General features: G+C 39.2%; 1 protein-coding gene across 1 annotated transcript in view; it reads right to left on the bottom strand.

The window, feature by feature from the left end:
- The window catches only part of TDRD5 (tudor domain containing 5), a 79,951-nt gene extending 70,179 nt beyond the window's left edge, over positions 1–9,772 (bottom strand). Inside the window, exons 1-3 of the mRNA XM_070384448.1 lie at positions 9,541–9,772; positions 8,518–8,925; positions 6,431–6,624 (exon numbers count right to left, since the gene is read on the bottom strand). Coding sequence (XP_070240549.1) covers positions 6,431–6,624; positions 8,518–8,925; positions 9,541–9,772 — 834 coding nt within the window. The remainder of the gene's footprint in view (positions 1–6,430; positions 6,625–8,517; positions 8,926–9,540) is intronic.
- Between the last annotated feature and the right edge of the window lie 3,863 nt (positions 9,773–13,635).

Raw genomic sequence — 13,635 nt, forward strand, 5'->3', positions numbered from 1 at the left:
TAAATATACATGGTATAAATATGCCCATTAAATTACAGAGACTGACAGAGTAAATAATAAAGCAAGATAACCATACACTGTCTTAAGGAAACACATTTGAAATATAAAAGAAGTATGTTAAAAATAAAAGTATATAAAAATATACAGTGTTAACATCTAAAGAATGCTAGCATCACCATGGCAATATAAAACAAAGTAAACTTCAAAACAAGGAATATTATGAACAATAAAAAGGGGTGTTTCATAATGATAAATAGGGCAATTCATCAGGACACATATAAATCCTAAATATTGGACTGACTAAAATAGTTCATTCAAGTTGTTCCATAAGATGCTATGGAATAAACTTTTTGGCCAGCTCAATATATATGCACCTAACAGATTTATATCTAAGGCTAAAAAGTAAAATAAACAAATCCACAACTATATTTAAATATTTCAACACTGATCCTGCAGCAATTAAAGGAAAAACTAGGAAAACATCAGCAAAAATAAAGAATTCCTCAATGGTGCTATAACCAACTTTACTGACATTTATAGAACACTCTACCCAAATATATTAGGTCAGTGCAAAATTAACTGCAGTTTTCCATTGTTGAACTTTGCTATTTGATATTGGAATATATTTTTAAATACATCATCTTAATGTATACATTGCTTTATGTTTTTTTGCTAATGACTTATTATTTGCTGTGTATCCTACAATTCAACTCAATTCTTACACTGGAGATAGCATTCAGATTCCATGGCCAAGTTCTGCAAGACTGAACACCCATGGCATCCTCTGACTTTAGATGACAATTCCAAGTCCAGGCTGCCACCTGAGCAGTGGCTATAAACAAGGTTTCCATAACCCTCTCCTTGGGTTCAATTTAATTTGCTATAATGGATCACAGAACTCAGAGAAACATTTCAATTACTAGATTACTGGTTTATTATAAAAAGATATTAGAGAAAGAAATGACAACCCATTCCAGTATTCCTGCCTGGAGAATCCCATGGACAGAGGAGCCAAGTGGGCTACAGTCCATGGACGTCACAGGGAAGTTGGACACGAGTTAGCAACTAAACAATGACAACAATAAAAGGGCAGAACTCCACACCACACACAAAAAGTAACTCAAGGTGAATTAAAAATCTGAACGTAAGACCAGAAACCATAAAAATCCTGGAAGAAAACTTAGATAAGCTCCTGTCCTCAGTCTTAGAAATGACTTTTTGGATTTGACACTGAAAGGAAAGGCAGCAAAAGCAAAAATAAACAAGGAGGACTATAATCAAACTAAAAACCTATGGCACAAAAAAGACTATCAAAAAATGAATGAGAGAAAATATTTGCAAATCTTATATTTGATAAGGTATTAATGCCCAAAATATATAAAAGAACTTCCACAACTCACCATCAAAGAAAAAAACAATCCTAAAAACTTCAACTGAAAAAATAAGCAGAGGATCTGAATAGACATTCCCCCCTACTCCCGCCCCAAATGTACAGACAACCAACAAGTAAATGAAAAGGGGCTGCTTGATACAAACAATCATCTTCCCTGGTGGCTCAGATGGTAAAGAATCTGCCTGCAATGCAGGAGACCTGGGTTCGATCCCTGGGTTGGGAAGATCCCTTGGAGAAGGGAATGGCTACCCACTCCAGTATTCTCAACTGGAGAATTCCATGGACAGAGGAGCCTAGCAGGCTACAGTCCACAGGGTCGCAGAGCTGGATACTGAGGGACTAACACAGGGAATGCAAACCAAACCACAATGAAATATCACCTAACACCTGGTAGAATGACTATTATTAAAAAGACTAGAAATAACAAGTACTGATGAAGATGTAGAGAAAAAGTAATCCTTGTGCACTGTTGGTGGGAATGTAAATTGGTGCAGATACCATACAAAATGGTATAAAGAAGCACCATATCATCCAGCAACCTCTGGGTATTTATCTGAAGGAAACAAAAATACCAACTCAAAAAGATATCTGCACACCCATATTATCTGCAGCATTTACACAAACAATTTAAGTGTTCATTGATAGACATAAAGAAGTTGTGGAATATGTGTATTAGCCATAAAGCAAGGAGGAAATCCCACAATTTGTAATAACAATGAATGAATCTTGAGGGCATTATGCTAAGTAAAACAAGTCAGACACATATTGCACGATCTTACTTACATGTTATATCTGTTCAACAAAAACAATAAAGAAAACCAAACTCACAGAAACAGGATAGATGGGTGGTTGCCAGAGGCAGCATGCAGGGGGTGGGCAAAAGAGGTAAAGGTGCTCAAAAAACACAAACTTCCAGTTATAAACTAATTAGTCTTGGGGATGTAATGTACAACATGGTACTTCTTTTATATATAAATATATATACACACACATAGGTATTAACTGTATATTAATAATACTGCATTCTATAATTAAAAGTTGCTGAGAGTAAATCTTAAAAAGTCCTCACCACAAGAAAAAAAATTTTAACTCTGTGGTAATGGATGTTTACTACACTTATTGTGATCATTTCACAATACATACATATATCTAATCCTGTTTTAATCCTATTGTATGAAGCTAATATAATGTTATACATCAATTATATGTTTTGTTAATGAATGAAAAATAAATAAAAATATATAACTCAAGAAAAAGTCAAATGGAAGAGATACAGAGAGCAAGGTATGTGGGAAGGAGTGCAGAATTTTCACGCCTTTTCCTAGCATGCCACTCTCCCCAAATCTCTGTATGTTCACCAACCCAGAAGCTTTACAAACCCTCTGGGGTTTTCATGGAGTTATCGTTACATCAGCATGACTGATTAACCACTGGCTATGAATGAAATTAATTTCCAACTCTTCTACGCTCCTAGGAGGTTTAGAGCCGGACTGAAGCGTTCTAACCTTCCAATTACATAGTTGACTCCATTAGGTTGCTAATGGAGTCAGGTCGAACCTAACTAAGAATTAGCAATTCTTAGGTGCTTTCCAAAAGCCACCTCATTAAAATAACAAAAGCCACCTTTATTGCTCTCTTTACTTAGGAATTTCCAAAGGTTTTAGGAGATCTGTGCCAGAAAAGGATGAAGACCAAATATATATTTCTTATAAAATCAGTGTCTTCCAACTCAATACAAAGAAAATTTGATTTTTAAGAATGAGCAAAAGATAGAAGAGACACTTCCAAGAAGATATACAAATGGTGTGTTCATGTATGCTCAGTTACTTCAATTGTGTCCAACTCTCTGCAACCCCATTGACTGTAGTTGGTGAGGCTCCTTTATCCATGGGATTTTCCCAGCAAAAAGACTGAAGTGGGTTGCCTTGCCCTCCTCCAGGGAATCTTCCCAACCCTGGAATTGAATCCATGTCTTCCGCATCTTCTGCACTGCAGGTGGATTCTTTACCCCTGAGCCACTGGGCAAATATACCCAATATTATTCATCACTAGAGAAACTTCAGTTAAAGCCATAATGAGATACTACCATGCTGCTGCTGCTGCTAAGCCACTTCAGTCGTGTCCGACTCTGTGCGACCCCATAGACGACAGTCCACCAGGCTCCCCCGTCCCTGGGATTCTCCAGGCAAGAACACTGGAGTGGGTTGCCATTTCCTCCTCCAATGCATGAAAGTGAAAAGTGAAAGTGAAGTCGCTCAGTCATGTCCAACTCTTAGCGACCCCATGGACTGCAGCCTACCAGGCCCCTCCATCCATGGGATTTTCCAGGCAAGGGTACTGGAGATACTACCATACACCCACTTAAATGGCTACTGTTTTTTAAATTGATAATACCAAATGTTAACAGAGATGCAAGTGGAACTCTTATACATAGCTCACAAAGTAAAACTGTACAGCCACTTTGGAAAGAGTTTGGTAATTTCTTAAAAGTTAAACTTACTGTTTGACCCAACAATCTAACTTTTAGGTACTGACCCAAGACAAATGAAGTCAATGTTCACACAAAGTATAAGTAAATGTTCATAGCAGCTTTATTCATAATACCTCAAACAGCAAACAACCCAAATATCTAATGATGAATGGAAAATAAATTGAGGTTTATCAATACAGAGAAACAATACTCAATAAGAAAAAGGAACAAACTACTGATACATATTGGATGAATCTCAAAAGCATCCTGTTAAAGAAACTAGACACAAAAAGTTAAGCATTATTTAATTCCATTCATATGAAACTCTTGGAAAGTCAAAATTATAGTAAGTATTGGTTGTCTGTAGCTGTAGTTGGGGAAAGAGATCAACTACAAAGTGGCATGAAGGAATTCTGTGGGGAAGACTGAAATGCTGTTTCTTGACTTTGATGGCAATTACACATCTAGATACATATGTTAAAACTCAAGCTGTACATTTTCAATGGATAGATTTTACTATATGTAAATTAAGTTACTAAAGCTAATTTTTTAAAGTTATAGAAAAAAGGACTTTTTATTATTTATTATTTTTTTATTGGGGTATAGCAAATTAACAATGTTGTGATAGTTTCCAGTGAACCGTGAAGGACTCAGTTATACACATTACATGTATCCATTGTCCCCCAAACTCCCCTTCCATCCAGGCTGCCACATAACATTAAAATAGTTTCATGTGCTATGCAGTGGACCTTCTTGGCGATCTATTTTCAATATAGCAGTGTGTACATGCCCATTCCAAATTCCCTAAGTATCCTTTACCCCATTCTCCCCTCCTGGCAACCATAAGCTCAGTCTGTGAGTCTGTTTCTGTTCTGTAATAAGTTCATTTGTATCATTTCTTTTTAGATTCCACATATAAGGGATGTCATACAATACTTCTCTGACTTACTTTACTCAATATGACACTCTCTATATCCATACATGTTGCTGCAAATGGCATTATTTCATTCTTTCTAATGGCTGAGTGTCATTCCATTGTATACATGACAAAAATTCAGCACCCATTTATAGATAGAAACTTTTCAGAAAGTGGGCAAAGAGGGAACATACCTCAACATAATACAGGCCATATATGACAAACCTACAGTTAGCATTATAGTTAATGATGAAAAGCTGAAAGCATTCCCTCTAAGATCAGGAACAAGACCAGGATGTCAACTCTTACCACTTTTAGTCAACATAGTTTTGGAAGTCCTAGTTACGGCAATCAGAGAAGAAAAAGAAGTAAAGGGAATCCAAACTGGGGAAGAAGAAGTTAAATGGTCACTGTTTGCAGATGACATGATACTACACATAGAAGATACTAAAGATCTACCAGAAAACTACTAGAACTCATCAATGAATTTGGTAAAGTTGCAGGTTACAAAATTAATACACAGAAATCTATTGCATTTCTATATACTAACAACAAAAGATCACAAAGAGAAATTCAAGAAACAATTCCATTGACCACTGCATGAAAAAAGAGTAAAATACCTAGGAATAAACCTACCTAAGGAGACAAAAGATCTGTACTCCAAAAACTATTAAGATACTGATGAAAGAAATAAAAGATGATACACACAAGTGGAAAGATACACCACATTCATGGATTGCAAGAATCAATATTGTCAAAATGACTGTAATGCCCAAGGCAAGCTACAGATTCAATGTAATCCCTATCAAATTACTAATGGCATTTTCCACAGAACAAGAACCAAAAAAATCTCAAAATGTGTATGGAGACACAAAAGACCCCCAAATAGCCAAAGCAATCTTGAGAAAGAAAAATGTAGCTGGAAGAATCAGGCTCCCTGACTTCAGGCTATACTACAAAGCTACAGTCATCAAAACAGTATGATACTGGCACAAGAATATTAATAGAAATATAGCTCAATGGAACAGGATAGAAAACCCAGAAATAAGCCCATTCAACTGTGGTTAATTAATCTATGACAAAAGAGGCAAGACTATACAATGCTGGAAAGACAGTCTCTTCAATAAATGGTGCTAGGAAAACTTTACATGTAAAAGTTACGTGTAGAAATAAGGCACTTTTATGTCTTTAATTTCCATGACCTTATTTTGAGCTCTACTTGTTCATCTTGCAAACTTAACTGGGTTTTTGTTGGTTCTACTCTAATAGTTTTTACTCAAAGTCCTTCAGCATTACAGTCACATTACCAGGACTGCAGTGTCAGGGCCAACATTCAGGTGAAGATACTCATGAGGTAAGTTGCAAATATGCTTCTATAACTTTGATGAGAAGATGGAACTAGAGATACAGATTTGGGAATCATCTGCAGAAAATAGTAGAAACCAAGGAGTTGATAAAATTGTACTCTTTTCTCACTGCCAGGTCTCACTTCTTACTAAACCACAAAGCCACAGAAAATGCTTAAGTTAAATCTGAAATAAGTGAATGACTTGAATTTCAAAAGGGCAATTTTTCCATGAGAGTTAAGTAATAACCACTAAATTTACAGACAGTTTTGGTGTATTTACAGCTCCAAACTCAGACATCTTACCTGGTTTAATTTTTCACTGTGATTCAGCCTTGAAGTCTCCATTACATTTGATCTAGAATTCCTTTCCATGCCCAGTATTTGCTTTGGTGGTTCCATGTTTGAAGTGGGTTGTGAAAAGCATGCCTTTGCTACTGGGAAGCCTATGGGATATGACCCTTGTTGCTTCATTCTAAAAGGCTGGGTGAAAATCTTACCTTTTGTGAATAAAAGAAGAGGAGAGAAAAATTATCACTACCAATTTCTAGTTTATTTTCTAGTGGCTATATGTAGAGGTTAGGCCCTTAGAACTAAAAAGTCAGCTTGCATTTTCATAGTACGCCAATAAACTTTACATACAATGGAAATGATTAGTCATCTACAGAACAAAACCAAGAGATAATAAGGTGTTACTGAAAGATTGGGGGTTTCTAAAACTCTACTTAAGGACACCTGAAAATCATTACAGAGGCAAGACTCAATAGGTAAAAATCAAAAAAGCTGTATCTTGTTTAGGAGACCATTAAGTCTTCAAATAAAGAATCTGCTTGAATTATGCTTTTCAAACTGGATAACCATCTAGTGGTTATGAGGGGAGAGGTGGAGAATGAAAAGCTACAGAATAAAGGATGTTATCCTAGAGTTTAGATTCTTTTCTTCAAGATTAGTAGGTAGGGAAACACCACAGGAGAAAGGTATATTGTTAAAAAACATGAAAGATAACTGAACCCCAGCAAGGCCTAGCTCTTTCTTTACCCTAAAATCAAGCTGACAAGAGAAAAAAATTACTTCCAAGATATCCTGATGAGGAATAACGGACTATGGGTGGAGAAAATCAACAATTCATTCACTGGGAAGGAATATCCACCCTCTACAATTCATTAAATTGTCAAACTGCTTTATACAACTCAAATTCATATAAGTTGAATAGCATGAGTTACTCTCCCAAAGTTTAAGCACCTCACGAATACTGACACAGGGAGTTCCCAGGTGGCCTAGTGGTTAGGATTCAGCACTTTTCACAGCTGTGGTCTGGGTTCCATCCCTGGTCATGGAACAGAGATCCCACAAAGTGGCATGGGACAGCCAAAAAATTTTTAAAAAAAGAATACTGATGCCGTTGAGGTTTAGACACAAAACACTCAGTGGCCCCCATAGTCTTCCTTGACTAGAACCTGTAAACCCCCTACCATATCCTTGTCAAATTACACTTCCCATCACAATTTAAATATTGGTTTATAAATTCATGATAGTCTCATGATTTTTATATATTAATCTAAAAACACAGATTTTGAGAAAAAGAAAAATCACTGAAATGGGCATAGAGTTCCCCGAATAGGCAGTGAGTGAATGGATTCTATACTGTCAAGGGTCTAGAGAGACATTATATCAATAATCATATTAGTCTTCTGAGCCTTTAAGAGAGACAGTAATTGGGTACACAAAGCACTGAATGAGCAGTAATAAGAGTTCAGTACCTAACTTTAGCTGTACCACTTTTCTAGCCATGAAATTTTTGAAAAGTCATTCAACTTTCTTGAGTTTTAGCTTTCTGATCTGTAAGACAGTTACTCACCCAACCTGTCTATAGTATGAGAATCCAAGGTAAAATGCTATACAAATACGGTGGTTATCATTACACTACATAAATTAATACAAATGCCTGCTAGGGTATCAAAGATTCAGTGATAGCCAAGATCAGATAGCAAATGCCACAGATCAGTATTATTTTTTTAAACTTTTAATTTTCTATACTATATCTTCTTTACCTGAACACACATAACTGATGTTCATTTACAGCACTCCAGAGAGAGCTGATCTTATGTTTTCATAATAGTAGCCAGGCAGTTTACAGATCTTGTCTCATTTAATCCTCAGTATGACTCCAAGAGCCAAGTATAATTATTCCTATTATAGAGATGAGGGGACTAAAGGCTTAGCCATTTTAAGTAACTCGCCTGAGATAACACGGCTATCAAGTGGTAGAGCCACGATTCAACTTCAACAAACTAATGGAGCTTAGCCATTGCATGTATACATATATACACATATGTACAACAGCTCCAAAATTTGCTGATCTGCAGTATGGTTACTTATGCTAATGTGCTTACCTGCAGGCCATCCTCTCTGCTTTTCCTCTGATACACTCTTCTTCAGCGTCAACAAAGAACCTGCTCTGGTCTGCTCCACAGAAATAACATCTGAAGCAGCATTCAGCACTTCGAACATAGAGAGGAAGCCATACTGCACATACTGGAATGATCGTCCAAATCGATTGGCAAATGCATTTTCAAAATCAGAAAGGAGAACAGGAGATAACGCCAAGAGATCTTTCAACTCACTCTTCACAACAGCTGGAAGAATAGGGGGCACCCTTCCTCGGTAAGGTACTCGCCGGCGAGAGCTGGGACCAGAGCAAACACTGGCCCTTCCCTTCTGCACAGAGTTTCGAACCTTATGGTTGCTCTTCTGTTTTGCAACTAAATTTGCTATTCCTTTGGTGGACTCATCTGGGATGGCTAAGGAGGTGTGAAGAAAAAAAAAGAAATCATATTTAGGTGAAAACTGACTCCCTTCTTCATTCTTTGCACCTGTGGTTATATAATTTTTTGCTCTCCAAGGAGCTTTGTATCTAGGTGGCACGATAAACATGAACCCCTGGTTACTCCATTTCTTGCATTTTAGACAACAGCTTGTTAGCTTCTCTACTGGAGGACGGAGAACAGTGGAACCCAACTGGTTAACACTGCTACTAATTAACTCTTGAAAGATCTGAAACTCTAGAGATGAACAATAAACTTCCCTACAATGATGTTTTTGTGCTTCATGAAATTTAAAACAAGATTCCATAATTTAAAAGTCCCCTTGTTTAAGTTTCTCCTGACATAAGATGTTAAAACATGAAATCATACGCAAAACGTAGTTTTTGTGAAAGCACAGCATTCTGGGGAGGGTTTCCTGATTGTGTTAAAGATCTAACTCTGCCCACAACCTCAAAGGTGCCTATGATCTCTCTTCTCCCTCAAGAAAGTAAAATCCCCTGCCTGGAATGCAGGATACTTGCAGACCTAGAGCAATTCTTTACCAAGTGATTATTATTACAAAGTTCATAGACCTCCAAATCTTAAACCTACCTTTCAGTATTACAGTGCCATCCCCACAGGGGCAGACACTAACAACATCAGGCATATCCAACACCAGCTCCATTGTGGACCGATACCCAAGGATTCGGAGCGGTAAATGGTTGCCAACCATCAAAAGGTACTCCTTTTCCAACTGCTGTGGGGTCAAACCATCTTTGGTGGAAATGAGAAGTGACCTTATTTCCTTCCTCAGGCATTCCTGTATACGCTCTTGTTCAGACATTGCACCTACAAGATTTAAGACAGAATCATTGCTCATGAAGAAAAGCAGGCAAACCCAAGAGGAAAAATAATAATAAAAAGTTTAAAATGGCCCAAAGTGGAATATAAACAACCGAGATGCGGCTTTTAAAGGTAAACGAGGCAGAAACAATACCACGAGGGTGCTCTGAAACTTGGGTTTGGGAAAGCTCCTATATAATCCAAAGTCTAAATCCCAATCTGTGATGATTAACCCAAGTGTGCCTCAAGAAATCCCTGCCGCGACCTAACGTGTGAAAAGTTTAAGTTCCTGGCTCGTTTTTTTTGGTGAAGCCTTAACTCTGCTTGTCCTAGATCTCACTCTACACTGTAGACTTCGTATCAGAGACTCTCTCGCCCACTCTTCCGGAACCAAGACTGGGAAGGAGGCAAACGCTGCACGCCTTCCTCCGCAGCGCGAGCACTGGGCTCCGCGGAATCACGCTCAGACGGCAAACTTTCTCCAGAGCCCAAACCTACGGAGAGGCTCCCCGCGTTGTCTTCCAAGTCAACCACCTTGTCGTTGCCCGCCCTCTCCCAACTGTGCTCGGCTTGGGCGCGGGGTGTTGACCCTCCCAACCCTACCTCCCAAAGTCCCTCAAGGGGACTGCCCACGGCCCTGGGTAAAAGAGGCAGTGGGGCGGGAAGCAGGCGGAGCACCCTTCAGCTGCCCGACCCTGCCCGGCCGCCCCTCACCCTGGCGCTGCCGCTGCCGCTGCCGTTGCGGGCCTGGCAACGTCAAAGGTGCACACGAACTACCAGCCACAGACCCGCAGCTGTGAGGCGGCCTGCGCGCCTGCGCACTAGTGCGTGAGGGCCCGCGAGGTGCGCTCCAGGCGCCGCGTTCCGGCCCCGAGGGCTCACGGCCGGTGGGACGGTTAGGTAGGACTGGTGGCTCCGGAATCTGGCCTGGGTTCGGTCCCAGTCCTGGGGCCGCCTAGGTCACCTCCCAGGCAGCTTCTGGGATGGCCGGCGCCTACTTCTTGTGACGTGCTTGGGAGGCACGAGGTGAGGCAGCGCGCACAAGAACCCCTCCAAACACCTCTAGGCCGGAGGAGAAGGAGGCTGTGAGGTTCTTAGCCTAGGTGTGCCTCTCAATCGCCCGTGGACCTTCTTTAAGAAGTGAAAAAGATGCTCGGGTCTGATCAGCAGATACTCTGATTCTAGCAGGTCTGGGTCTATTGGAGGAAACTTCAGGCAATTCTGATGCTTGGTGGAGAAGCGCTCCTGAGCTAGATAGATGCAGCTCCCAGCAGAGCAGAATGGGTGGGGCAACAAGGGCTTCCTGAATGAGTGGAGAACTTCACTGGAGATAAAAGCGCTGGGAAACTAAAGAAGAAGATGTATTTGAGGAAATAACCTGGGGTGTATTTTACTGGATAGGTGGAATAAGCCAGTTGTATAAGGGCCTTGAAAACCAGATAATGGTAGTTTAAGAGGTATAGACTAGAAAGGCAGAGTATGTAGACTTTTACCTTAAAATATACAATCTAATTAAAGGAACAAGAAAACCAAAAGATAACCGAGGATGAGTCAAGAAAGAAACCAGAGCACACACATCTACTTTGACCTAAAATCCCACGACATTAAGACAAAAGCTCTAAGGAACAAAATGTTCCATCAATGAACCAAGAATACTGAGTAATCTCAGAAACAAAGAAAAGATTTGTGGGCTGGTTTATAGCAAAACGGACAGGGCTAAATAGCAAATTAACTAAAAGGAAAGTGATGAAACATAAAGAATGGATCCAGCTGGATACTACTCCAACATCTGAATGACAGGTATTACACAAACAACAGAACGGTGGTGAGGGTTGGAGATTTGGAAAAAAGAAAATGTCTCAGATTTGAAGAAAATTACAAATTTTCAGATTAAATGGTTCCACTGAGTCCTTAGGATGACTAATAAACTTAAGATCCCATTCTAGACAACATCCAGAAGAAAGAGAAGAGCTTTTATATAGAAATAGGTTACCTAGAAAGCAATGGAAATTATATTGCAATTGGATTTCTCAATGGAGCAATGTCTTTAAAGCTGAAACTGAAATCCTTACCCTAGCCAAATCAGCATTTAAATGGAACACCTGAAAATTCTGAAAATTTACCATCTCACTAAACAACCTGAGAGCAAAATGAACAATGAATTGAAAAACCATATCCCTGATTTTCACTGTTATAGGTAACATATGGTGCACTTACTACATGCTCTTAACGTAGATTATCAAATTTTAACAATCTGAAAAAGTACAATTATGATTCCCCACTTTAAACTGAAGAAACTGACAGAAATGAACAAGGATATAAAAAAGTGATAGGCAGTAAAAACAAAACTCTTGATCGAATCTAGAAAGTTATTGGCGCATAATGTGAAAATAAGAGATTTTTACCAAGATATTCTGGAGCTAAATCTCAGATCAATAACTGCAACCTGAGTGTCAGGGGCTGAGTTGCTTCAATAAGGGGACCCCATTTGGAAGAGTTAAGCTACACTTGAAGTCATCACTTGCTTGGGTTTATAATGGACTGTCATTCTCTGAAAACTGTCAGACTTATGTAGTGGCTAAACTGGAATAAGGTGGGAACCATCACCTTAGCATCTTTCTTGCCTTTGATGGAGACACTCTGCAGGTATGTAGTAATGCTTTTGATGTACTATTTTGGCACTTGACTTGGCATTTTCTACCAGAATAGCCCTTACTCAATGAGTGAAGGTGCCCATGTAAGAATTCTGTCAGTTGCTAAGATTACCTACTCCAGCTATTCACTTGGCGAGTAGGGTACTAATCACAGGATGAATTCACAGTCCTACTAGCCCTGCCCAAAGGTGAACTTGGACCAGAATTTAATTCATTTATCACCTAACCCCTATATTCTCAGAATGTTGATAGCACACAGTGATATTTGTGTTCTTTTGAAATTAGTGACAGGTACTAAGAAGTTTGAGTTCCTCCTGTTTGCCAGAACATTTATCCATAAGGGGTTCCAAGGCCTTTGGGGAAAGGCTAGAGAAAAGGTTTGCAGTACTTAGGTACAGTGTTTCAGCAGCATCCTTCTTTAAGAATATTTAGGCTACACTCCTGGAATCTGATTTAGTTCTTGGAACAGAACTGACAAGTCATGTTTCTCATTCAGAGTCCTCTGTTCCCCAGACCTAGAACTGTGTTTTGTTGGTTTGTTTGCTTTTGTAATTACACAAATCAAAAAGACTTAGTGAGTTGTTTGTTGATTTCATCCCTGGGACCCTACAATTAATTACCACAACCAGACAACTCTGTGAGTCAGACCAATGTGTTTTCCATCCTGCCCATTATGATGACCAGAGCGCACTTTTCTTCTATTAATTAACTGTCTCCACCTGGTCTCCTCCCATCCCCTGCCTGTATCTGGGAGTATATTTCCATTGCAGCTGCTCCTACCAGCATTCCTACCTTAAAAAACAGCCAATAACGAGTTTTGTGTGGTGGTGTGTGTATGTGTGTTTTAAGCTTCTGAAGCTTTAATATATGCCCCATGACAAGTATGAGAGAATCTTTTGAAAACACTGTCCGTGAAGGAGGAGGTGAGTTAGAAGCTCATGATAGAACTTGGGCAGCATTCCAACCTCCCAAAGTTTAACATTATGCCCAACTTGGGGCCATTTGATGTCTGTTCAATTCTATTCCTCACAACAATTACGCTAAACCTTTGCCATCCCTATTAAACTTTTTTACATATTCCTGCCTCACCACTAGAAAATGACTTGGCTCTGACTCCCAAAGACACACACACACAGAGAGGGAGAGACAGAGAAAGAAACACTTTCTTTCGGACATCCTCCAGCCATTCCTTCTTGGCCAAATCCTTGAA

This window comes from Bos mutus, chromosome 16 (genome assembly GCF_027580195.1).
Source record: "Bos mutus isolate GX-2022 chromosome 16, NWIPB_WYAK_1.1, whole genome shotgun sequence".
Lineage (NCBI taxonomy): Eukaryota > Metazoa > Chordata > Mammalia > Artiodactyla > Bovidae > Bos > Bos mutus.